This window comes from Hordeum vulgare, chromosome 4H (assembly GCF_904849725.1).
Source record: "Hordeum vulgare subsp. vulgare chromosome 4H, MorexV3_pseudomolecules_assembly, whole genome shotgun sequence".
NCBI classification, from domain to species: Eukaryota; Viridiplantae; Streptophyta; class Magnoliopsida; order Poales; family Poaceae; genus Hordeum; species Hordeum vulgare.
The window spans coordinates 588395709-588423395 of record NC_058521.1 but is presented as its reverse complement, the minus strand read 5'-3'; the positions used below and the strand labels follow the sequence as shown (position 1 = coordinate 588423395).

The 27687-nt window shown below is 42.3% G+C and overlaps 1 protein-coding gene across 1 annotated transcript; it reads right to left on the bottom strand.

Annotated features, from left to right (window-relative positions):
• Positions 1-19305: 19305 nt before the first annotated feature.
• Positions 19306-26515, bottom strand: LOC123449784 (epidermal growth factor receptor substrate 15-like 1). Its single transcript, XM_045127117.1, has 13 exons — positions 26239-26515; positions 24689-26078; positions 24188-24406; positions 23854-24062; positions 22885-22956; positions 22630-22701; positions 22366-22464; positions 22182-22253; positions 21973-22087; positions 21764-21832; positions 20870-21185; positions 20220-20328; positions 19306-20145 (listed from the first exon to the last, which is right to left on the bottom strand). The coding sequence occupies exons 1-13, from the start codon at positions 26365-26367 to the stop codon at positions 19714-19716; spliced, it is 3303 nt and encodes a 1100-aa protein (XP_044983052.1). The 5' UTR covers positions 26368-26515; the 3' UTR covers positions 19306-19713.
• Between the last annotated feature and the right edge of the window lie 1172 nt (positions 26516-27687).

Here is a 27687-nt window from a genome sequence, read left to right as displayed (position 1 = left end):
TACCATTTTTCTCTCTATTTAATAATGGTTACCTTGTTGCTTTTATTTATTCAGGCTATAAAATCTATTTCTACTATCATACTACACTTGTATCACCATCTCTTCGCCGAACTAGTGCTCCTATACAATTTACCATTGTATTGGGTGTGTTGGGGACACAAGAGATTTCTTGTATTTAATTGCAGGGTTGTTTGAGAGAGACCATATTCATCCTACGCCTCCCACGGATTGATAAACCTTAGGTCATCCACTTGAGGAAAAATTTATGTTGTCCTACAAAACTTTGCACTTGGAGGCCCAAGACGTCTACAAGAATAAAGTTACATAGTAGACATCAAGAATTTTTCTGGCACAGTTTCCCGGGAGGTGAGTGCTTGATGGTATATCTTTAGATCTTGCAATTAAATCTTTTGTTTCATGTTTTTCACTAGTTTGGTTTTATAAAATAAAACTACGAAAATATGGAATTTTGATTTCCTCAAATGCTTCATCTTTATAATGTCTTTCATGAAAATGATGGTTTGGAAAATTGTGCTCAATTGTTAGGGTAAGAATTCATAAAAATGCTTAATGTCAAATCCTTGAATGATGAGCATGATATCAATATTGTTAGTATGAATTCCGTGAATATCCATGATGCTAATGATGTGTAAAGCCACGAGCTTGGGGATGCTATGTTTGACGAAGATGATATTTTTAGTCCCCCAAGTTTTGATGAGAAAATTTATTATGATGAAAGCATGCCTCCTATTTATGATGATTATATTGATGAAAGTGGGTTTGGAGGAGTGTCAACTCTAGGTACTAATGATCCTACTATTTTGGAGGGTGTTTAATCTTTTCATAATGATAAAAGTGGATTTGGAGAGGTCATGACTTTATTTAGTGATGAGTTCACTATTTTGAAAAAGGTTTCAATTGATTATGAAAACAAAGTTGCTATATATGATGATTATGGTGATGACATGTATGTTATAAAGAGTAATAATAACCATGGAAATTTTCATCACGATTTTAATGTTCAATTGGATTATGCCAATCAAGTATCGCGTGTTAGTTTTTTTTTTTGAATTTGCTCCCACTACTATGAATGAGAATAAAATTGCTTATGTGGAGAGTAATGAAAATTCTATGCTTGTGGATCATGAAAATAATGATTTATGTGCTAGTTACATTGTTAAATTCCTTCATGATGCCACTAAAAATTGAGGAACATATGCTTGTAGGTATTGAAATAATATCAAGTTTCCTCCCTATGTGTTCAAAGTTTTGAAGTATGCTTATTTTCCCTCCTGTGCAAGTTGATTCTTGCAATAATAAAAAAAATTCTAGCAAAATACCTATGCATAGGAAGTGGGTTAGAATTAAATGTGCTTGTTATGTGATTCATGATGCTCTTTTGCATGTTTCAATTACTATTCTTATGTGAGCATCATCGAAATCATCATGCCTAGCTAAAAGGCATAAAAGAAAAAAGCAACAGTTCGGAGACAACCAAATATTTATCCTTTATATTTTTGTGCGTTCATATGATTAAGCTACTGTATTAATCATGTTTTGTGTCTTTTATTTCAATAAGGTGCCAAGTAAATCCTTTGGGATAGTGTGGATACTTGTTTGCTTGATTCAGTGCAAAACAGAAACTTTTACGTCCATTGCAGAATTTCTTTTATTTTACTGGAGCATAAAAAAATGGATTTTTTAAACATTTTTAATATGCATGGTCTATGTGTTTCCCTAATTTTTCAAAAAAATAGAGTCATGGGAAGTATGTTGTTCATTCAGATCTTCACAAACTATTGTGTTTTTGACAGATTATGTTTTGCATGCATAGTTTGCTTGTTTTTCTGTTTCCATAACTTATATTTAGTGATATAAATTATGGAAATGATATATTACAGTGGGTATTATTTTATAGCAATTATGAATATTTTCTTGGCATTAGCTAAGTGAATTGCTCTATTCTTATTACACTAACCCATCTCATAAAGTTCCCATATGTTTTGTGTGATTGAAGTTTTCAAGTTTTGAGTGAGGTGCCGATATGAGGAGAATAAGGTGGGGAAAGAAACTAATATTTAGGATTCCCAAGGCACCCACAAGGTAATAGCCAAGTAACACTCAAGCGTCTAAGCTTGGGGATGCCCTGGAAGGCATCCCCTCTTTCGTCTTCCACATTATCGGTATATCTTACTTGGAGCTATATTTTTATTCATCACATGATATGTGTTTTTCTTGTAGCATCATTTTATTTTGTTTTTATATGTTATATATTATGTATAATCTTTTTTTCAATAAAAAATTCTAAGAATTGCCTTTAGAGCTTGAATTGCAAGTGTGATGTGTGTTGTACAAAAACAGAAACTTTTGTTGTAATATTCGAATCATGAGATTTTATAGGAACGTGGAAACTTTCTAAAACTTATACACAGTGCTTTAACATAAATTATTTATCATTTACTAAATTTTTAGAATTTTCATAGATACATAAGTAATTTTTTTAAATTAATTACTACAAACCATTCTGTTTGGATATATTGCTATCATAGTTTTGTTATCTACTTGTCCTAGAGTTGTCATTACTTAAATTAGTATATATAAATTTTGAAAATATTAGTATACAGTCCATAATGTTTGAAAATTATTGTACAACTTGTCTTGCCAGTACATGAAGTGTTGATTTATTCTTATGTGTACTAACCTATCTCACGAGTTCTTTTCGAGTTTTTGTGGATGAAGTTTTTGATTCTTAGGTGAAACAGGGATACGAGAGGATTGAACGAGATACAAAATCTCAATCTTGGGGATGCCCAAAGCACCTAAAGTAAATATTTCAATAATTCTCAAGCATCTAAGCTTGGGGATGCTATGCATCCCACCTCTCTTCATCAAACAAATATCGATTAGCCTATGTTGAGCCCAAACTTTTATTTGTTCACATGATATGTGTTGTTTTGGAATGTATTTTAGTTTTCTTTGTTGTCTCAAGTAAACCTAGGATATTAAATTATTTATTTAGAGAGAGTCCTCACATAGATACTTAACTGTTTGACTACTCATAGATCTTCACTTATATCTTTCGAGAGTAGATTGATGTTCACTCGTGTGCTTCACTTATATCCTAAGAGTAAATTGTTAATGAATGAAATATCATAAATATGAAATTATAATTGTGTATATCCTTAGTAGTAGTTTCACATTTGGTTTATAAATTAAAATCTATTGAACTTTGACAATCACAATATTGGTCATACAAGCAATTCGTGAAAGATTAGTATAAGAAAGAGAACTTTCAGATAGAGATATATTATATTAGACATCTTTTATGATTGTGAATACCCATTAATTATTTTCCACCTTGATCAAATAGCTGAAGTTGGACAAGGAAGACAATGTAATGGTTAAGTTTGGGTATATTTGTGTAGAAGTTATATTGTTATGGATCCTCCAACATGTGGTGCTTGTTTAGAACCTTTTGCTAGCCAAAACTTCATACTAAGTAGAGATACTACTTGTGAATACAAATCCTTGAGCCAAGTTTCTTCCATGAGAGTCCACCATGCCTACCTATATATGGTATTTCACTATCATTCCAAGTAAATTTGCATGTGCCACTTTGAAAACCTTCAAATAAATATTTGTTTTGTATGCATGTACTGCTCATGGAACGACTGGGCGGTCAGTATATTCCATATTTAGCGGTTTATTCTCATGATGACTATTTATTCACTTGTCATTGCATGAGAGAGGCACGTAAAAAGGATTCCCAGTCCTGCATAATACAAAAAAATAAATAAACAAGATCCCCCTTTAGAAAGTTGATTGTTTGGAGGGCACCCGGGATATGGCTCTCCGTGGAAAGTGTTTGAATTGTTGAGGGGGAGTAAAAATTCAATTATGTTTGGGAACCGTGAATAATCTCATTAGCATGGAAGACATTGAAAAAACTTGTTTTAACATTGACAAGAAAGGCACACCACATAAAATATATTAATTTCTGTTTGAAATATTGAGCTCTCGCACCTATGCAAATCCCCGCCTCCCTCTGCAAAGGGACAATCTATTTACTTTCATGATTTTTTACTTTTCATTTTGAGTTAACTTCCTATTCCAACCTCAGTCTATTAGTTGGCAAGCACCATGTGGTGGGGAAAGATCCAAACATATATATCCAATCAAATATATTTGATCATAATTCTTTATTGTTGGCAATTATATTCATGATAAATACATTCGGAGGCAAAACATTAAGCCCCTATCTTTCTCTGTGTTCGCTGGACGTTGTTTGTTCTGAAAATATGCTTTGAGTATTAGCAATCATAGAAGACTATATGATAATTGAGTATGTGGGGCTCTTACTTAGACTTGATGATGCATTGAAATTTTGGATGACTAAGAACATATGTTGTTAAGTTTCAAGAGAATGCGTTGTTTGAACCATAGCATGTGAATTGATTGCTACTTTATCATGAGGAGTTTATGAAAAATAATTGTTGATTATGATGCTATAAGAAGCGACTGGAATTATCATTGATCGAACTTATATACTATGCTAGCATTCACAATCTATAAATTACTTATTTTATCATTTACCTACTCGAGGATGAGTAGGAACTAAGCTTGGGGATGCTGATACGTCTCCAACATATCGATAATTTATGAAGTATTCATGCCATATTTACCTATGTTTACAATACTTTCATATGTTTTTGATACACTTTATATGATTTAATTAGAACTAACTCGAACTAACGTTGTTTTCAGGAGAATTACCATGGTGTTGTTTTTTGAACAGAAAATGAAAGCTCTCGGAATTGCCCAAAACTTTTCAATGATTTTTTTTAGAACATATGAACAACATTGGAGGGAAGAACCACCAGAGGACAGCCACTTGTGGGACACAGGCTAACAGGGTGCGCCCACCCCCTTGGCGCGCCCTGATAGCTTGTGGGGCCCATGTTGCTCCGGCTGGCGTGATTCGATTTCTCAAAAATCCTATAAATCCCAAAACCCTCACAAATTAGGAGAGAACTTACGCGCCACCGCCGCAACTCTTTGTGTCGAAGAAAAATCCATTTGGAACCTTTTGAGTACCCTATCGAAGGGGGGAATCATCTCCACTGACCATTTTCATCATCCTCGCGGAGGCCATGACTAGGAGGGAGTAGTTCACCATCGGGGCTGAGGGTATGTACCAGTAGCTATGTGTTTGATCTCTCTCTCTCTCTCTCGTGTTCTTGAGATGGCACAATGTTGATGTATCATGGGCTTTATTAATATAGTTGGATCATGTGGTTTGTCCCTTGCTATCTCATAGTGATGAGTTGAATCTTTCCCTTTGATATCTCTTATGTTGGATTGAATATTGGATCGATAACACTTGATGTATGTCTTGGTACTCAATTTGTGGATTCCCGTGGTGACAATGGGGTAGTCTATGCATAGGGGTTGATACATGTTCTTGTCCTACTTTCTGTGATAGAAATCTTGGGGTACTCTTTGAATTTCTTTGTGTTGGATTGAATATGATGAATCTGAAATTGTTTGGTGCATGTTGAATAATTAACCCATGGATAATTGAGGTGACATTAGGGATGATTGTTATGTATCATGGGTGTTATTCTAGTATGAACAATAGGGACATTTGTGACACTTATAGGAATAGCTCAAAAGATTGATCGAAAAGATAACTTTGAGGTGGTTCGCTGCCTACACCAACTTCTTATGTTCTCCACTAATAGGAACTTTGGAGCGATTCTTTGTTTCACCTTGAGGGATGGTCATATGATTCTACTATATTAGCATTGTTGAGAGATTGCACTAGTGAAAGTATGAACACAAGGCCTTGTTTCTAAGCATTAATATATCATTTTGCTCGTTGTTTACTACTTGTTACCTCGCTGGCTAATTTATTCAAATTATAAAAATATATTGCTACTATCCATACTACAATTGTATCACCATCTCTTCGCCAAACTAGTGCACCTATACAATTTTCCATTGTATTGGGTCTGTTGGAGACACAAGAGATTTCTTGTATTTGATTGCACAGTTGCTTGAGAGAGACCATCTTCATCCTGCACCTGCCACGGATTGATAAATCTTAGGTCATCCACTTGAGGGAAATTTGCTGCTATCCTACAAAATTCTGCACTTGGAGGCCCAACAACATCTACAAGAACAAAGTTGTGTAGTAGACATCATTCACCCTCGGGGTTGAGGGCATGTACGAGTATCTATGTGTTTGATCTCTCTGTCTCTAACTCTATCTGTCTATCTATCTATCTATCTACCATCCATCCATCTATCTATCTCGTGTTCTTTTGATGTCACGATCTTGATGTTTATGAACTTTGTTAATATAGGACCTGTTCGGCAACACACCAGCTTCACTAAATTTAAGAATCTGCGGAGCATCTATTCCTCCGCTCCGTGATTTTTCACTTCAGCTCCGTCAGCTCTAGGAGCTGGCTCGTGGAGCGGTGGGAAGCCGAACACGCCCTTAGTTGCAAGGTGGAGAACGTGGCCCGGAGGGAGCGTCCTCGGAAGCATAGCAAGCGTGAAGGGGTGGGGAAGGTTGTTATGGAAAGGGTTGGTGCAGAGATGGCCGTTGATGAAGACATGGACTTTGGCGCGAGAGGTCCGGCGACACCGACCAATCCATGTGTGGTGGTCGCGGGGAAAAGAAACCATCGACAGAGCCTCACTTCGTTCCGACCTACTAGTGGTTGGGCACCCCGGATGGGTTTCTAGAAGACGCCACCACCGCGGACACGACATGGTGCTGTCCTGGCTAAGGGGCCTCTCACCATGTTTGAAAGTGCATGTAGCCCCATGTGTGATTTTGGTAATTAATGACAATCCCTATGGACTAATATTTGCATTAAGTTATACTTAAGAGGTTGTTCATAGGAAATGCTTGAATATCATATGTTGGTTTCAAGGTTGAAAGAAGAAGATAAAGTGATGACCAATGTGATCTTAAATGTGTAATCCAAAGAATGGTCATGTGAGAGTTAATACTATTCTATCTTTCAATGATCCTGCATCAAAAGGAACATTCCATATAACCCATGAAAGGATGACGTTAAGTAGTGATCGTCATCAAGATTGAGGTGTCAAGTTCAAGACGAGTCATCTCAAAGAGATCACATGCTTGAAGCTTGTTATCCATTTGGTGATAATGAACATGTGAAGATGTGCCTAAGTGAGGCTCTTCCATAGTGAAGTATGGGGGAGCAAATTACTAGTCTTCAACGTGTGAGCGCAATCAAGGAGGTAGTCATACTTTAGGATATCAAGCTTGTCATCATCTATTCAAGTGGATCTTGTGCAAGGCAAAGGTATAACCTTGACATGTTTCTATCTTATCGGTCTCATAGTGTTAGTTGGGAGACCGGGTATATGATTGATAGTCATACTATCAAGGGAGGCTTTCGAGTGAGTAGCTTGTAGCTTATCGTATCGCTCCTAGAGAGCTCAAACCTTTGTGCCGGGGATGACCCTAGGTATTTCCAAGACGGCGAGATGGATAAGTCACATGCCTGCCTGGGTCGGCTGCTCCGGCTTGCACCTGCGGTCGGCTGCTCTGACCAGTCGGCTGCCCAAAGACAACCGCGATGTCACATCGGACCTGCGCTCACAAGACAGCCGTACCCATGGCCACTATTAATAAATAAGCGGGCACTATGCACGCATTACGCGTTGTCATCCTTAGGCAACATGGGCCCTCCCGTGTTCCCATGGGCACTGATCTATAAAGTGCCCCAGGGGGCTCCTTGCCTTACTAGGCTCACACACGCTCTTCTCCATTCGATCCCCATTTTTCTCTCCACCACACACCGCACAACGCGGAACGGGACCCTTCCTCCCAATCCGCCTGCCCGAGCGCGCCCCCATGGCACTGTTGCATTACTCAACCCCGTCCAACCTCGTGTGTGCTCCCCTTGAACCTCATGCCTGCAACACCTCTCTTGCTGCCTACGACCGCAGCCGTCGAGCGCGCCCTCCAGTCGTGCTTCGCACCGCCGCGACCAGGATCCCAACCCCATCGGCCTCGACCCACTTGCTGGCGTCCATGGTGCAACCACCTCGAGTAGCTACCTCCGTAGCTTGCCTTGCCTCTCCTCCCCACCTCTGCTTCTCGTGCTGTGACACGAGTTTTGGGGAATGTTGCATGGGGAACAAAAAATTTCCTACAAACACCCAAGATCTATCTATGAAGATCAACAACTACGAGAGGGGGAGTGCATCTACATACCTTTGTAGATCGCTAAGTGGAAGCGTTAATAACACGGTTGATGTAGTCGGACGTCTTCACGATAGAATCATTCGTCCTGCGATCCAATCACGTCCCGATCAAGTGCCAAACGGACGACACCTTGCATTCAACACACGTACAACTCGATGATGCCTTCACCACCTCGATCTAGCGAGCAAAGGTGAAGTACTAGCTTGAGTTCTCCGGCAGCATGACGGCGTGGTGGTAGTGGTGGTGGAGTTGTCTTAGCACGGCTTCGCCAAGCGGTGCCGCGACAAGAATGAGGAAGAGGAACTACGAGAGAGAGAGAGAGAGAGAGAGAGAGAGAGAGAGAGAGAGAGAGAGAGGGCTACGTCGTGGTTCTTGGGGTGCGGATGCCCTCTCTCCCTTTAGTATATATAGGGGGAAGGGAGGAGGGTGGTGCCATAGGGTTTCCCCTAGGGTGGGGCGACGACCACCAAGACGTGGCTTGGCCCTCAACGTAGGAGGGGCGGCGACCACCTTTGGGCCAACCCACCTCCTTGGCCGCATGAGTCTTAGGTGGGAGGGGCGGCCAGACCACCAGGGGCTGGTGTGCCACCTCTCACAGCCCATGGGGCCCTCCGGGGCAGGTGTACCCTCCTAGTGGACCCCTGGAACACTTCTGGAATCTCCATCACAAAACCGGTAACTTTCCAAAACTCTTCCGGAACTCAAATACCAACTTCCCATATATCAATATTTACCTCCGGACCATTCTGGAGCTCCTTGTCATGTCCGGGATCTCATATGGGACTCCGAACAACCTTCAGTCACCAACATAATAACTCAACAATACTATATCATCACCGAACGTTAAGTGTGGAGACCCCGCGGGTTCGAGAACTATGCAGACATGACTCAGACACCTCTACGGTCAATAACCAATAGCTGGACATGGATGCCCAAATTGGTTCATGCATATTCTACAAAGATCTATATCGATCAAACCATAATGTCAATGATTCAGTCAATCCTGTATGCAATTCCCTTTGTCCATCGGTATGTTACTTGCCCGAGATTCGATCGTCGGTATCTCTATACCTAGTTCAATCTCGTTACCGGCTAGTCTGTTTACTCGTTCCGTAATACAAGATCCTGTGACTAACTCCTTAGTCACATTTCTTGCAAGCTTATTGTGATGTTGTATTGCCGAGTGGGCCCCGAGATACCTCTCCATCATACAGAGTGAAAAATCCCAGTCTTTATCCATGCCAACTCAACAGACACCCTCGGAGATACCTATAGAGCATCTTTGTAACCACCCAGTTACGTTGTGATGTTTAGTACACACAAGGCATTCCTCCGGTGTCAGGGAGTTGCGTGATCCCATGGTCATAGGAATAGATACACCGACATGCAGAAAGCACTAGTAGTAAACTTGATACGATCAAACGCTATGCTTACGGTTTGGGTCTTGTCCATCACATCATTCTCCTAATGATATGATCCCGTTATCAAATGACAACTCATGTCTATGTCTAGGAAACCTTAGCCATCTTTGATAAACGAGCTAGTCTAGTAGAGGCTTACTAGGGACACTTTGTCTTCTATGTATCCACACATGCATTTGAGTTTCCAATCAATACAATTATAGCATGGATAATAAACGATTATCATGAACAAGGAAATATAATAATAACCACTTTATTATTGCATCTAGGGAATATTTCGAACAGTCTCCCACTTGCACTAGAATCAATAATCTAGTATTACAAGGTAATGAATCTAACATCCATAGAGTTCTGGTGCTAATCATGTTTTGCTTGTGGAAGAAGTTTAGTCAATGGATCTGCAACATTCAAATCCGTATGTACTTTGCAAATGTGTATGTCCTCCTCTTTGATATAACTGTGGATGGAATTGAAACGACGCTTTATGTGTCCGGACCTTTTGTGAAACCTTGGTTCCTTGGCTAGATCAATGGCACAAGTTTTGTCACAAAACAGGGTCATTGGATCCAGTGCACTTTGCACAACTCCAAGATCCGCCATGAACTACGTCATCTAGACACCTTGGTTACAAACCGCACACCGTCTGTTCGGCTAGCAAGGGCAAAAGTTTGAGGTCACCCCATGCGAAACATGTCCGGTGGGAGAACAGCTTCGGCAACCTGGCCATTTTCTTTGCCAATTTACGATCGACCGAATCCACTCTTCATAGTCTGAGTACTGACGCTCCACTCCGTGGCCCACTCATCATCCCAGCTACAGACCCCAACCTAGCTGTCCAGCTGATGAGGGAAAAAGCCAAAGGGTGGAGGGGACACGAAAACGACCGAGGGGGCTCAGACGAAACCGAGTCGGCATTCCCTTTGCATAAAACTTGCACTGCTAAAACCAAATATTTGATATATTTGCGCTGACTAAATTTATCATTTACACAATCATTTTTGTGGGACCTCTCCATTGGTGATGTCTACTATGCAACTTTATTGTTGTAGACATTGATGGGCCTCCAAGTGTAGAGTTTTATAGGACAACAACAAAATTTCCTCAAGTGAATGGCCTAAGGTTTATCAATCCGTGGGAGATGTAGGATGAAGATGGTCTCTCTCAAACAACCCTGTAATTAAATACAAGAATATCTAGTGTCCCCAACACATCCAAGACAATGGAAAATTGTATAAGTGCACTAGTTCGGCGAAGAGATGGTGATACAAATGCAATATGGATAGTAGAAATACATTTCTATAATCTGAATAAATAAAAATAGCAAGGTAACAAGTGATAAACAACGATAAAAAAGTTATATAAATGCTTGGAAATAAGGCCTAGGGTTCATACTTTCACTAGTGCAATCTCTAACAAATGCTAACATAATAAAAACATATGATCATCCGTCAACATGCGACAAATAATCACTCCAAAGTTCCTATTAGAGGAGAACATAAGAAGAAATTATTGTAGGCAGCGAACCACCTCAAAATTATCCTTTTCGATCAATCCATTGAGCTATTCCTATAAGTGTCACAAACAGCCCTAGAGTTCGTACTAGCATAACACCTATGCAACATATCAATCATCCCTAATGTCACCTAGGCACTCCAATGCCACCTCAAGCATTCGTGGGTTAGTTATTAAACATGCATCAAACAATTTCATATTCATCATATTCAATCCAACACAAAGAACTTCAAAGAGTACCGCAAGATTTCTTTCGGAGAAAGTAGGACAAGAACATGTATCAACCCCTATGCATAGATTACTCCATTGTGACCACGGGAATCCGCAAGTTGAGTACCAAAACATATATTAAGTGAATCAATAGAACAACCCATTATCACCACGAGTATCCACATGCAAGACATACATCAAGTGATCTCAAATCCAATATTCAATCTGAGATAACGAAATCTCAAAGGGAAAGAAACAATTCATCACATAAAGATAGCAAGGGACGAACACCATATGATCCAACTATATTAACAAAGTTCATGAACATCAAGATCGTGACATCAAAAGAACACGAGATAGATAGATGGATGGATGGATGGATAGATAGATAGATAGATAGATAGATAGATAGATAGATAGATAGATAGATAGATAGATAGATAGATAGATAGATAGATAGATAGATAGAGTTAGAGACAGAGAGATAGACGGAGAGAGATCAAAAACATAGCTACTCGTACATGCCCTCAACCCCGAGGGTGAATGATGTCTACTACACAACTTTGTTCTTGTAGATGTTGTTGGGCCTCCAAGTGCAGAATTTTGTAGGATAGCAGCAAATTTTCCTCAAGTGGATGACCTAAGATTTATCAATCCGTGGCAGGTGCAGGATGAAGATGGTCTCTCTCAAGCAACCGTGCAATCAAATACAAGAAATCTCTTGTGTCTCCAACAGACCCAATACAATGGAAAATTGTATAGGTGCACTAGTTTGGCGAAGAGATGGTGATACAATTGTAGTATGGATAGTAGCAATATATTTTTATAATTTGAATAAATTAGCCAGCAAGGTAACAAGTAGTAAACAACGAGCAAAATGATATATTAATGCTTAGAAACAAGGACTTGTGTTCATACTTTCACTAGTGCAATCTCTCAACAATGCTAATATAGTAGAATCATGTGACCATCCCTCAAGGTGAAACAAAGAATCGCTCCAAAGTTCCTATTAGTGGAGAACATAAGAAGTTGGTGTAGGCAGCGAACCACCTCAAAGTTATTCTTTTCGATCAATCTTTTGAGCTATTCCTATAAGTGTCACAAATGTCCCTATTGTTCGTACTAGAATAACACCCATGATACATAACAATCAACCCTAATGTCACCTCAATTATCCATGGGTTAACTATTCAACATGCACCAAACAATTTCAGATTCATCATATTCAATCCAACACATAGAACTTCAAAGAGTACCCCAAGATTTCTATCACAGAAAGTAGGACAAGAACATGTATCAACCCCTATGCATAGACTACCCCATTGTCCCCACGGGAATCCACAAATTGAGTACCAAGACATACATCAAGTGTTCTCAATCCAATATTCAATCCAACATAAGCGATCTCAAAGGGAAAGATTCAACTCATCACTATGAGATAGCAAGGGACAAACCACATGATCCAACTATATTAATAAAGCCCATGATACATCAACATTGTGCCATCTCAAGAACACGAGAGAGAGAGAGAGATAGAGAGAGATCAAACACATAGCTACTGGTACATACCCTCAGCCCCGATGGTGAACTACTCCCTCCTAGTCATGGCCTCCGCGAGCATGATGAAAATGGCCAGTGGAGATGATTCCCCCCTTCGATAGGGTACTCAAAAGGTTCCAGATGGGTTTTTCTTCGACACAAAGAGTTGCGGCGGTGGCGCGTAAGTTCTCTCCTAATTTGTGAGGGGTTTTGGATTTATAGGATTTTTGAGAAATCGAATCACGCCAGCCGGAGCAACATGGGCCCCACAAGCTATCACGGCACGCCAAGGGGGTGGGCGCACCCTGTTAGCTTGTGTCCCACAAGTGGCTCCCCTCTGGTGGTTCTTCCCTCCAATGTTGTTCATATGTTCTAAAAAAATCATCGAAAAGTTTTGGGAAATTCCAAGAGCTTTCATTTTCTGTACAAAAAACAACAGCATGGTAATTCTCCTGAAAACAACGTTAGTTCGGGTTAGTTCTAATTAAATCATATAAAGTGTATCAAAACCATATGAAAGTATTGTAAACATAGGTAAATATGGCATGAATACTTCATAAATTATCGATATGTTGGAGACGTATCAGCATCCCCAAGCTTAATTCCTACTCATCCTTGAGTAGGTAAATGATAAAATAAGTAATTTATAAAGTGTGAATGCTAGCATAGTATATAAGTTTGATCAATGATAATTCCAGTCACTTCTTATAGCATCATAATCAACAATTATTTTTCATAAACTCCTCATGATAAAGTAGCAATCAATTCACATGCTATGGTTCAAACAATGCATTCTCTTGAAACTTAACAACATATGTTCTTAGTCATCCAAAATTTCAATGCATCATCAAGTCTAAGTAAGAGCCCCACATACTCAATTATCATATAGTCTTCTATGATTGCTAATACTCAAAGCATATTTTCAGAACAAACAACATCGAGCAAACACAGAGAAAGATAGGGGCTTAATGTTTTGCCTCCCAATGTATTTATCATGAAGATAATTGCCAACAATAAAGAATTATGATCAAATATATTTGATTGGATATATATGTTTGGATCTTTCCCCACCACATGGTGCTTGCCAACTAATAGACTGAGGTTGGAATAGGAAGTTGACTCAAAATGAAAAGCAAAAAATCATGAAAGTAAATAGATTGTCCCTTCGCAGATGGAGGCGGGGATTTGCACAGGTGCCAGAGCTCAATATTTCAAACAGAAATTAATATATTTTATGTGGTGTGCCTTTCTTGTCAATGTTAAAACAAGTTTTTTCAATGTCTTCCATGCTAATGAGATTATTCACGGTTCCCAAACATAATTGATTTTTTACTCCCCCTCAACAATTCAAACACTTTCCACGGAGAGCCATATCTCGGGTGCCCTCCAAACAATCAACTTTCTAAGGGGGGTTCTTGTTTATTTATTTTTTGTATTATGCAGGACTGGGAATCCTTTTTACCTGCCTCTCTCATGCAATGACAAGTGAATAAATAGTCATCATGAGAATAAACCGCTAAATATGGAATATACTGACCGCCCGGTCGTTCCATGAGCAGTAGATGCATACAGAACACATATTTATTTGAAGGTTTTCAAAGTGGCACGTGCAAATTTACTTGGAATGATAGTGAAATACCTTATATAGGCAGGCATGCTGGACTCTCATGGAAGAAACTTGGCTCAAGGATTTGGATTCACAAGTAGTATCTCTACTTAGTATGAAGTTTTGGCTAGCAAAAGGTTCTAAACAAGCACCACATGTTGGAGGATCCATAACAATATAACTTCTACACAAATATACCCAAACTTAACCATTACATTGTCTTCCTTGTCCAACTTCAGCTATTTGATCAAGGTGGAAAATAATTAATGGGTATTCACAATCATAAAAGATGTCTAATATAATATATCTCTATCTGAAAGTTCTCTTTCTTATACTAATCATTCACGAATTGCTTGTATGACCAATATTGTGATTGTAAAAGTTCAATAGATTTTAATTTAGAAACCAAATGTGAAAATACTACTAAGGATATACACATTTATAATTTCATATATGTGCCCTTTGGCTTTTTCCCTCACCAGCTGGACAGCTAGGTTGGGGTCTATAGCTGGGATGATGAGTGGGCCGCGGAGTGGAGCGTCAGTACTCGGACTATGAAGAGTGGATTCGGTCGATCATAAATTGGCAAAGAAAATGGCCAGGTTGCCGAAGCTGTTCTCCCACCGGACATGTTTCGCATGGGGTGACCTCAAACTTTTGCCCTTGCTAGCCGGACAGACGGTGTGCGGTTTGTAACCAAGGTGTCTGGATGACGCAGTTCATGGCGGGTCTTGGAGTTGTGCAGAGTGCACTGGATCCAATGACCTTGTTTTGTGACAAAACTAGTGCCATTGATCTAGCCAAGGAACCAAGGTTTCACAAAAGGTCCGGACACATAAAGCGTCGTTTCAATTCCATCCACAGTTATATCAAAGAGGAGGACATAAACATTTGCAAAGTACATACGGATCTGAATGTTGCAGATCCATTGACTAAACTTCTTCCACAAGAAAAACATGATTAGCACCAGAACTCTATGGATGTTAGATTCATTACCTTGTAATACTAGATTATTGATTCTAGTGCAAGTGGGAGACTGTTTGAAATATTCCCTAGATGCAATAATAAAGTGGTTATTATTATATTTCCTTGTTCATGATAATCGTTTATTATCCATGCTATAATTGTATTGATTGGAAACTCAAATGCATGTGTGGATACATAGAAGACAAAGTGTCCCTAGTAAGCCTCTACTAGACTAGCTTGTTTATCAAAGATGGCTAAGGTTTCCTAGACATAGACATGAGTTGTCATTTGATAACGGGATCATATCATTAGGAGAATGATGTGATGGACAAGACCCAAACCGTAAGCATAGCATTTGATCGTATCAAGTTTACTGCTAGTGCTTTCTGCATGACGGTGTATCTATTCCTATGACCATGGGATCATGCAACTCCCTGACATCGGAGGAATGCCTTGTGTGTACTAAACATCACAACGTAACTGGGTGGTTATAAAGATGCTCTATAGGTATCTTCGAGGGTGTCTGTTGAGTTGGCATGGATAAAGACTGGGATTTGTCACTCTGTATGATGGAGAGGTATCTCGGGGCCCACTCGGTAATACAGCATCACAATAAGCTTGCAAGAAATGTGACTAAGGAGTTAGTCACAGGATCTTGTATTACGAAACGAGTAAACAGACTAGCCGGTAACGAGATTGAACTAGGTATAGAGATACCGATGATCGAATCTCGGGCAAGTAACATACCGATGGACAAAGGGAACTGCATACGGGATTGACTCAATCATTGACATCATGGTTTGATCGATATAGATCTTTGTAGAATATGCACGGACCAATTTGGGCATCCAGGTCCAGCTATTGGTTATTGACCGTAGAGGTGTCTCAGTCATGTCTGCATAGTTCTCGAACCCGCGGGGTCTCCACACTTAACGTTCGGTGATGATATAGTATTGTTGAGTTATTATGTTGGTGACTGAAGGTTGTTCGGAGTCCCATATGAGATCCCGGACATGACAAGGAGCTCCAGAATGGTCCGGAGGTAAATATTGATATATGTGAAGTTGGTATTTGAGTTCCGGAAGAGTTTTGGAAAGTTACCGGTTTTGTGATGGAGGTTCCGGAAGTGTTCCAGGGGTCCACTAGGAGGGTACACCTGCCCTGGAGGGCCCCATGGGCTGTGAGAGGTGGCACACCAGCCCCTGGTGGTCTGGCCGCCCCTCCCACCTAAGACTCATGCGGCCAAGGAGGTGGGTTGGCCCAAAGGTGGTCGCCGCCCCTCCTACGTTGAGGGCCAAGCCACATCTTGGTGGCCGTCGCCCCACCCTAGGGGAAACCCTATGGCACCACCCTCCTCCCTTCCCCCTATATATACTAAAGGAGAGAGAGGGCAGCCGCACCCCAAGAGCCACGACGTAGCCCTCTCTCTCTCTCTATCTCTCGTAGTTCCTCTTCCTCATTCTTGTCGCGGCACCGCTTGGCGAAGCCGTGCTGAGACAGGTCCACCACCACCACCACCACGCCGTCATGCTGCCGGAGAACTCAAGCTAGTATTTCACCTTCGCTCGCTGGATCGAGGTGGTGAAGGCATCATCGAGTTGTACGTGTGTTGAATGCGAGGTGTCGTCCGTTTGGCACTTGATCGGGACGTGATTGGATCGCGGGACGAATGATTGTATCGTGAAGACGTCCAACTACATCAACCGTGTTTTAACGCTTCCACTTAGCGATCTACAAAGGTATGTAGATGCACTCCCCCTCTCGTAGTTGTTGATCTTCATAGATAGATCTTGGGTGTTCGTAGGAAATTTTTTGTTCCCCATGCAACATTCCCCAAAACTCGTGTCACAGCACGAGAAGCGGAGGTGGGGAGGAGAGGCAAGGCGACCTGCGGCGTAGCTGCTCGAGGTGGTTGCACCATGCACGCTAGCAAGTGGGCCGAGGCCGATGGGGTTGGGATCCTGGTCGCGGCGGTGCGAAGCACGACTGGAGGGCACGCTCGACGGCTGCGGCCATAGGCAGCAACAGAGGTGTTGTAGGCATGAGGTTCAAGGGGAGCACACACGAGGTTGGACGGGGTTGAGTGATGCAACAGTGCCATGGGGGCGCGCTCGGGCAGGCGGATCGGGAGGAAGGGTCCCGTTCCGTGTTGTGCGGTGTGTGGTGGAGAGAAAAATGGGGATCGAATGGAGAAGAGCGTGTGCGAGCCTAGTAAGGCAAGGAGCCCCCTGGGGCACTTTATAGATCAGGGCCCATGTTGCCTAAGGATGACAACACGTGATACGTGCATAGTGCCCGCTTATTTATTAATAGTGGCCATGGGTACAACTGTCTTGTGAGCGCAGGTCCGATGTGACATCGCGGTTGTCTTTGGGCAGCCGACTGGTCAGAGCAGCCGACCGCAGGTGCAAGCCGGAGCAGCCGACCCAGGCAGGCAGGTGACTTATCCGTCTCGTCGTCTTGGAAATACCTAGGGTCATCCCCGACACAAAGCTACAAGCTACTCACTCGAAAGCCTCCCTTGATAGTACGACTATCGATCATATACCCGGTCTCCCAACTAACACCATGAGACCGATAAGATAGAAACATGTCAAGGTGCCTTGCGCAAGATCCACTTGAATAGATGATGACAAGCTTGATATCCTAAAGTATGACTACCTCCTTGATTGCGCTCACACGTCGAAGACTAGTAATTTGCTCCCCCATACTTCACTATGGAAGAGCCTCACTTAGGCACATCTTCACATGTTCATTATCACCAAATGGATAACAAGCTTCAAGCATGTGATCTCTTTGAGATGACTCGTCTTGAACTTGACACCTCAATCTTGATGACGATCACTACTTAACGTCATCCTTTCATGGGTTATATGGAATGTTCCTTTTGATGCAGGCTCATTGAAAGATAGAATAGTATTAACTCTCACATGACCATTCTTTGGATTACACATTTAAGATCACATTGGTCATCACTTTATCTTCTTCTTTCAACCTTGAAACCAACATATGATATTCAAGCATTTCCTATGAACAACCTCTTAAGTATAACTTAATGCAAATATTAGTCCATAGGGATTGTCATTAATTACCAAAATCACACATGGAGCTACATGCACTTTCAAACATGGTAAGAGGCCCCTTAGCCAGGACAGCACCACGTCGTGTCCGCGGTGGTGGCGTCTTCTAGAAACCCATCCGGGGTGCCCAACCACTGGTAGGTCGGAACAAAGTGAGGTTCTGTCGATGGTTTCTTTTCCCCGCGACCACCACACATGGATTGGTCTGTGTCGCCGGACCTCTCGCGCCAAAGTCCATGTCTTCATCAACGGCCATCTCTGCACCAACCCTTTCCACAACTACCTTCCCCACCCCTTCACGCTTGCTATGCTTCCGAGGACGCTCCCTCCGGGCCACGTTCTCCACCTTGCAACTAACTACCACAGTCTGGATCTCCATCGTTTCCCCACCCCTTCATGCTTGCTATGCTTCCGAGAACGCTCCCTCCAGGCCACGTTCTCCACCTTGCAACTGACTACCAAAGTCTGGATCTCCATCGTTTCCACCAAGGCATCATCCATGCAGATGGTGGCAAATAGAGTAGTCGACAACAACACAACCAACAACGGACGAGTATGGCGAAGCAGATGGCAAGCAAGGGAGGAGGTGGGCAGCTGCTCGGAATCCTGTTTCTTCCATATATCAAAGAAAAACACCGAACAATATTGGACCTAGCTTGAAGACAGCACAAGAGATACTTCGGCTCTACAGAAAGCTGATTTCAAAAAGACTGCACAAAGTAAAAGCAATACTGAAGCTCCCCTCGAATTCTTACAACATGATGGATTGGAGTTATCTTCGACCAACTTCGACGTCTGTATATATTGTACAAAAAGAAAGAAACGGGAACCGCGCACACGCACGATGAGTAAGCTGTTGTTTCAAAGATACAAGCCACTATAAACAGAGAAAAATCTCAGGATACTTTACAGGTCACAATCAAAAAATGTCCACTTTGTACGTGGGGATGGAGGACAGGAAAAATGCACACAGGGCGAACAGAAGTGAGTTGCCAACCAAAAAAATGAATCCGTTGTATTGTACTTCCGTCGAACAACCCAAACCCTGTATCGACAAATGAACCAGTCGTCTAGTAGAGTTTCCACCTCCTCTCAAGAGACAAATCCTCATAATTCCACAAATGAATATCAGAATTTGGGGGGCGACCGTGCTCCTGATGCTTTAAAAGGCCCAGTGGAACCGAAAGGATCAGCTTCATCGAAAGAATCGAACCGGCCAAAATTTCTCGAGCTGTTTGATGAGTCAAATCCTGCTGCACTCTCGCCTTTGGAACTGGTTACAGAGTCGAACCTGGAAAAGCGACTTTCCTGTGGGACGGCGCTGTCCTGGGATCTGAAGGAATCAAACCTTCCGAAGTTATAGGAGGAGCTGTCGTCACGACTTTCACCGAACTTCGGTGAGAATCCAGACGTGTATGCAGGGGAACTTGGAACGGAATCGTCAAAGAATGTGCTCTTCTTTCCGTAGACACTAGCGCCACTTGGAGAGCCCACTCTAACAGGGTCCACATTGAAGTCATCTGACCCAAAGAAAGAGTTGCTTCCATGATGTCCAGGCTCCTGTATCAAGATAATTCATCAGAAATATATGGGTCGACACCACAAAAGTCCAGAAATAGGAAGACAAAGCTTACATTCATTGCATTAGATCCCCAAACTGATTCAGTATCTTGGTCATCAAAGTTCCATGTCGTTTCATCACCATAATTATCTCCAAAAACGGACTCAGAGCCACCATGGTCACTGTTACCAAATAATGATTAATGACACTCTTACATGAAACTCAAAATGTATAACTTCATAGTTGAAGACCATATTTGTGCTTTAAATCAAATATTACTTGCACTATTTATTGGAGGATATTAAATATATGCATTTTATAAACTAGAAAGTAGGAAACAAGGATGATTGTCATACTTTAACTCTTTTAAGTAATAAAAATGAGAGTGAACCTCTCCAGTGTCAAGTAAATAAATCTACTATACATAAACAAGAAGTTACAAATAAACAGCCGAAACATTCAGGCGAAAGAACCGATAAATCTTGGCCAGCTAGTGTTGCTGGAGATTACAGTGGGGTTTGCTCAAAGGAAGGCTCATACTTCTAAAGGCAGGAATAGCACCAAAGAAACAAATAGGTCATATTTTTTAGTTCATCAAGCAAATAAAGAAACGGAATATAGCTCATCATGTTGTTCATTCATGTACACTAGGCCTGATATATCTCAGTTCTTTAAAGTTTGAGAAAAAGGACTCTACATGAAAAAAAATGTGAAAACAAGCACCTGTAGGTTCCTTTTTTGGTGGGAGACGAGTCATGCACCCCAAAACGAGAAGACTTAAATGGACTCCCAGAGGCACTTCTTCCAGCACTGCCGGGGCTCCTTACAGATTCATCACCAAAATCATATGCTAATTCGCTCTCAGGCGCTTGATCACCAGCTCTGTAATGTCTCACATCCTTGATATGACCATTAGAAGATGCAACAGGGGACATCCCATCCGTAGAGACACCGTCATCCCAAAGAGATGATGTGTTTGCATTTTCAGAAGAAGCTGGGTTTTCGACAATTGTACCATTGTCCTTTACAAGACCAAACCCTGTTACGACGAATGCATAGTTAGAAATATAGTAAGATCAGACAAAAATGGACGAAGTAGGTTGACGCTGTGGAAGACACCAAATCTGATCAAATAACTGATTGTGGGATCAAGATCAAATATGTGTGCAATAGCCATTGTGCAGTTAGAAAGGTTCCCCAGTAAGCAAGCTGACACTTCCATAATATCTGGGTACATCAGGTAGCGGACGGAAAATAATGACAAAGACAGAAAAAAAAAAAAAAACTGGTGCTCAATTTGATCTACATAATTTACATTGAAAAATATTTGAAAACAGCAAAATAGATTAGGATTAGAAATACAATCATGCTTTAGTTTCTTTTCAGAACAAAACATAACCGGTGTAAGCACGAAGTCCAGGATTGGGAAATGGTCGGCATGAGATGAAAAGTACCACTTTCTGCCCTATAAACAGAAAATGACCAACTTCGAAAGGAAATCAGCACTTCTGTTTGGATGAAAGGCCCATGGTCACACTTTTAATGAAGTTACAGTTCAAAACAAGCACAATACTCTAAGTAGTGATGTAAGGCAAGATGGATTGGAAAGTATCTGACCTTCATCCTCAAATTTATCCCAGTCTTCATCCCACTCAACTGCTCCCTCTTGCTGCCCAGGTTCCCAACCTGGCAAACAAGAATATAAGTGGTCAATAGATTTATGAATTGTAAACATGAAGTGAAAATAAGGGCATAATTTGATTTATAGAAAGTAAACATGAAGATGAAAGTCTTAACAAATATTGAAAGTTGGGTAAGTTGGGTACCAAATGGAAGCTCGACTGTTGCAGATGGCTTGAATTGCAGTCCAAAGTGCTTGCACCGTTCGTTAAAAGCTTTCTCCATCTCCTCTAATTGATGTTGGATTCGATCAGCTCGAACCTAGGTATACGGTTTGGTGTTATTTAGAGAGAGACAAAATAGAACTGATTGAAGGTATGAGATACTGCCCACAAAAAGAAAGGTGTGAACATACCTGAAGCAAACCATCAACACTTCCACCTTGTACCATTTTAATTAATGCATCATTCAGCTCAACTTTCCTCTCCTGAAAAAGATTATTAAGAAAAGAGAGTCAGAATGAAGATATGACCATCAAAAATTGTAATCACAGTAAGAATCGCCAGATGACATTTTTCTAAGGTGTAGTGCTACAAAACCTGAACATCACGGAAAGCAGCTTCCTCAACTGCCAGTTTGGAAGCTAACTCTGCCACTTGCTTGTATTTTTCTTCATATTTCTTAGACAACAATTCCACCTGAATTGAGTTAAAGACCATCCATCATTTTGCAAAGAACCCACAAAAAAAGACAGCTAACAATGAATTCCCATGCCTGCGCCACTAGCATGAGAAAAATAGGGCTAAAGGAAGAACTACAATGCTGGCATACAGATATGATAGGCATTACACAGTAATCTGTACCTCACGTTTATCAGAAGACGCCCTTTCTGTGATCTCATTAAGTCTATTGTCACACCGACTTTTATACAGAACCTTTGACAAAAGAAGAAGAAATAGATTTCAATACAACATGTAATTATATCAACTTTTGTTAACCTAAATAAGATCAGTAAATGCAATAATAGATCACAAAGTACATACGAGTCAGACTTTATTTACCGAGTCCTAATCATTGTAATAATATGGAAACAACTAACAAGATAGAAACATGCTTACAAGATCTTGCATTTTCGTGCGGTAGTACTCTAGTTTCTCTCTGGAGTCTAGGACCTGCTTCTCCACCTCAACCTTCAAAATGGAAAAGAGACCCAAAAAAAGACAAACTGTTTTAGAGTTAACAAACTAGGATTAATAGAAAGTTGTTGCAACTATAGAGCATGAGAACAACCCCTTCCTGCTATCTATGGGAAATTGCTTGTTTAAGTACATAATAAAGTATAATAGAGTAATAACAAAAGGCTACCCTGAAATGAAGTTTCCAAAAATAGTTCTGGACAAAAGCATGAGAAGTAATCCCTCCCTCCCTAAGTGAGGCTTTAGAGAAGGTTGCTTACAAAGAACTAATTGAAGATTTTATCAAGGATTGCCAGAAGGATGACATGTTTCTGCTAAAGTATATAGTAATTCAGACTTCAGAATTCCAAACTTTGCATCTTGATAAGATGTAATCCTTCGAACAATTGTACTGCCGGCATGATATATAAAAGACTCGTCTATATGGCTTTTCCCTAGGGCCTAATTTTAGATTTTGCGCCGGTCCTTCAATTTCTCGAGTACAACTGGTCAATGTTTCTGCTAAATAGTAGTTCAGACTTCAGAGTTCCAAATTTTGCATCTTGATAAGATGTAATCCTTCAAACAATTGTACTGCCGGTATGATATATACAAGAGACGATTGTTTATACTTCCAGTAATATATAGAAGACTCGTCTGCATGGCTTTTTCCTAGGGCCTAATTGTAGATTATGCGCCGGTCCTTCGATTTCTCGAGTACAACTGGTCAATGTTAATGTCTGCGACATGATCTTAATACACCATTCAGCTGTACTTACTTAATTGAATAACAAGAGCAGCTTAAATTATTCTCGATGTAATCAACTGGTGCTGAACACCACAAATCCAGTCTGGGCATAGTGGATTAGCAGTTCAGCACAGAAATCCAGATTTAAGGAACGGGTCCAATACCTTCTTAGGAGCCTCCTGTGCAGCTGAGTTTACCCCACTTCTGTCATCTTTAATTCCTTGAGCTGCTGCATGATTATCCATACCAGGCATGTGAGGTCTTGGTTGCCCTGGTCTTGTAGCTCCATCAGTCTGTGAATGCATTTGTGGCAAGGGTGGCCGTACACCACCAGTAGGCAACCCAGGTGCGCCAGGGCCCCTATGCGGTAATCCTGGCCCAACATCAAATACCTTGTAAGCGGCAGACCAAGTAAGCTAGACAAAGTATGCGTGGTTCAACTTGGACTACAGTTATATCATGTAATAACTGAGATCTTGCAGCCAATACAACTATTACCTTGATTAGGCTGCCATGACGGGGCATTGTAAGCTGTAGAAGGCAATCCTGTTGCTCGTAACAGCGTCTCATCAAATTTAAGAGAGTCAGGGAGCGATGGAGGCAGAGGAGTTCCAGCTCGGTTCCTCTCCATTAAATAAAGAGCAATGCAAAACTCTCTCAGAGAAAGCATGCCGTCATTATCTTGGTCAGACAAGTCCCACACTTGCTTCAGTACATCTACAAAGTATAATGAAACAACAATTGCATTAGCCAATGGCAATGGTATTCATATGGTGATATGTCCGCACATCATATGAAACCCATCATAGAAACAGAAAGAAAATACAATGATAGCATTATGGGAAAACAATGACAGAAATAGACAAATAGGTTTCAAAGAAGGAGCTCAACTAATAAGCATTGTAAAGGAACCCTGTTATTGCAATACATCAGAGTATCTTATAGACAGAAACGCACATATGCATGCTTAGAACAGTGAAGTTGGTCATGAGATCCCACCTCTTGGAAGTCTCCAACTGAGAAACAGAGTGCGAGCTTCTGCGCCAGTTATTTTGCCATCTCTGTCCCTATCCACATCCCCAAAAACTTTTGTGTACTTCTGGATATCAGATTGATTAACTTTTGGCCATTGAGAGGTAGAATTAGAAACCCCGGCAGAAACACCTGGAGCTGGAACACTCGGCTTTGTGATGGGCTGCGTCTGCTGAGGTTGGCTGGTGCCGTAACTCACTGTTGGAGTACTTTGGAGAGAACCAGGCTGTGTTAAATTAGCCAGGTTCTGGGAGCCAGTCGGCTTGGACATAAAGCTGGATGAGTTGGGCATCGTGCCTGTCAGAAGTGCAGGTGTGGATGTACTCGGCTTCGGCTGAGTAAGAGCAGAGAAGATGTCAGTGTCTGCTCCCGAGCCACTGGCAGGGCCATTTCCAGATAGCACCAAAGCCCTTGAATCTGCAGGCAATACAGCACTGTTGCTCTGTGGAGGCAACGATGAAGAGGACAATGCATGTGTTTGCTGTCCAGGAACCATGCCCATTGAACTCGACATTCCAAGACCAAATCCACCTGATGTTGGCTGTGAAGGAACAGCTGCTCCTGGAGAAGGTTGTGAGATACCTCCAAATGAACCAACATTACCTCCTTGCCAACCCACTGATCCTCCCATGCTGCCTCCCCCCAGTGGACTTTGATTCATTCCAGTTGGTTGAAGTGATGTTGCGGGAGCTCCGACCTGAGGCGGTGGCCTCATGAAACCAGTGCTTGAAGTGAGGAGCTGCTGAGCATAACCCATGTTAGGAGATTGTGACTGAGTGCCCCTCGGCCCCGAAAACTGATTTGGCGGCATGGCGCCGCCCTGACTTGCAGCCGGCATCATCGAGCTGATGCCTTGGGGTCTCGGAACAGCTCCAGCGTTCGCCTGTGGCGCACCGGCAAATTGAGTTGAAGTCGGCATCATGCCACTTCCCTGGGGCCTCGGGGCGGCAGCAGAAGTCGGCATCATGCCACTTCCCTGGGGCCTCGGAGCGGCAGCAGAAGTGGGCATCATGCCACTTCCCTGGGGCCTCGGAGCGGCAGCAGAAGTGGGCATCATGCCACTACCCTGGGGCCTCGGAGCACCGGCAGCAGCAGGATTCATCTGCGTAGCTCCGGCCTGCCCCGGAGCGGGTGCCGGCGCAGCAGCATTACCTTGGGGCCTAGGAGCAGCCACGCCCGCCTGCCCGGCTATCTTGGGGGGCGGAATTCTGGCGGCGGCAGGGCCATAGAGCGCGGACTGCACTATGTCGGGCGTGAGCTGGCGCCCGCTCTGCGCCACGGTGACGAGCCGCAGCGCGTTGAAGAACTCGGGCCGGCCGAGGAAGCCGGTCTTGCTCTGATCGGCGTGCATCCACACCTGCGCGCACAAGGTCCGTGCATCAGCAACCAACCAACCAACCCTTATTAGCTTCCATCGAATCAATTCGCCAGAGAGGGGCTCTGATCTAGCGCTGCTCTAGGGAGATCGCGCATAGAATTTGGGAATGGCCGGCGGGGAGGGGTTTAGGGGCGCTCACCTGGGCGAGGACCTGCTGCGGCAGGCTGGCGCCCTGGAAGAAGGCGACGGCCTCCTGGCCGCTGATGCGGCCGTCCTGGTTCAAGTCGGCGCGGCGGAAGTAGGCCTCGAAGGCCTCCATCCCCGCCATGGCCGGGATCCGGGGCGGGGATCTCGCCGGCCGCGCGGATCTGCTGCCGCGGGCTGTGGGGAGATCTCGGGGGAGCGTGTCGCGGGCGGGCGGGCGGGCGGCTCTCTGGTGTGTCTGCGAGCGAGGGCAGAGGGCAGTGGTTGGGGGTCGGTCCTCCGGTCCAGATGGTGTGTGAGCTGCTGCAAAAACTTTTTGCTGAGTGCCCCCCTCCAGTTTTCAGAGCTTCTAATCAAAGATTATTTCTTTCCAACCATAGAGGAGAAGTGCATGTGATTCATTAAATAAACTAGTCGTCAACCCGTGCACCTGCACGGGCTAGTGATTGACGGAATTTTAAAATGTTATATAGCCATGCATGTATAGACTTATTGATAAAATGTTCTACACAATATCTAGATGTTTTGAATATTATGCAGGTGAACTCGAGAAACATATACACTTGTTGAGTAATATAATCCAAATGCAACCTAAGATATAGGTTTCGTACTTGATCATTTTTATTTACAGATTTGAACTCAAAAATTAGCTCAAATATAGGCAAAGACATCATGAGCACATTACATTGTTCATTTTTTTGTCTTAAATCCCATAGGGGATGCATCTTTAGCAGCACCCAAATCTTCATGAAAAAATACATTTCTTATTTTCCCTCCTTCATCTTGTCCAAGAACGGTGTAATTTGAGTCGAATTATTCATGAAAGCACTTTTCAATGTAATGACACAACAATAGTTGCACATTAAGTGATAGACTAATAGATAGATCTGCATCTTGATTGAAAAAAAAACTATTCGCAGGTTAGTTGTTTCCATCTACAATGGTATTCACCGGTTAGACTCACATCCTACACACATTAGTAAGCAAAAAAAATGCTTATATGACTGAAGCTAACAATTTGAACAATATACAAAATGCTTGGATTTTTGCAATCTAAACAAAACAAATGCATTACAGACACTAGTGGAAAACGGGCCTTTGGCCGGGACCCTTTAGTCCCGGCCTGCCTCTGGGCCGGGACTAAAGGCCCGGCCACGTCGCCCCAATTCTCAATGCCTCCCTCGAGGCTTTAGTCCCTGCCCGTAAGGAGCCTTTAGTCCCGGTTCGTGTCCCAAACCGGGACTAAAGGGCTACGCGGCGGGCAGTGGTGGTGGCAACCGTTCGTATCCCCCTTTAGTCCCGGTTGGTGGCTCAACCCGGGACTAAAGGCCTAACACGTGGCCTGCCGTAGTGGTGGCAACCGTTGGTATACCTCTTTAGTCCCGGTTGGTGGCTCAACCCGGGACTAAAGGCCCAAACGGTTTGCATCCCGCGTCGTTTCGGG

Coding starts and splice junctions, on each gene's coding strand:
- LOC123449784 (XM_045127117.1), bottom strand. CDS start 26,367: ATGGCGGGGATGGAGGCCTTCGAGGCCTACTTCCGCCGCGCCGACTTG. Junction 26,079..26,238: donor CGCAGCAGGTCCTCGCCCAG/GTGAGCGCCCCT, acceptor TTGTGCGCGCAG/GTGTGGATGCACGCCGATCA. Junction 21,186..21,763: donor GGATAAATTTGAGGATGAAG/GTCAGATACTTT, acceptor TCGTCGTAACAG/GGTTTGGTCTTGTAAAGGAC.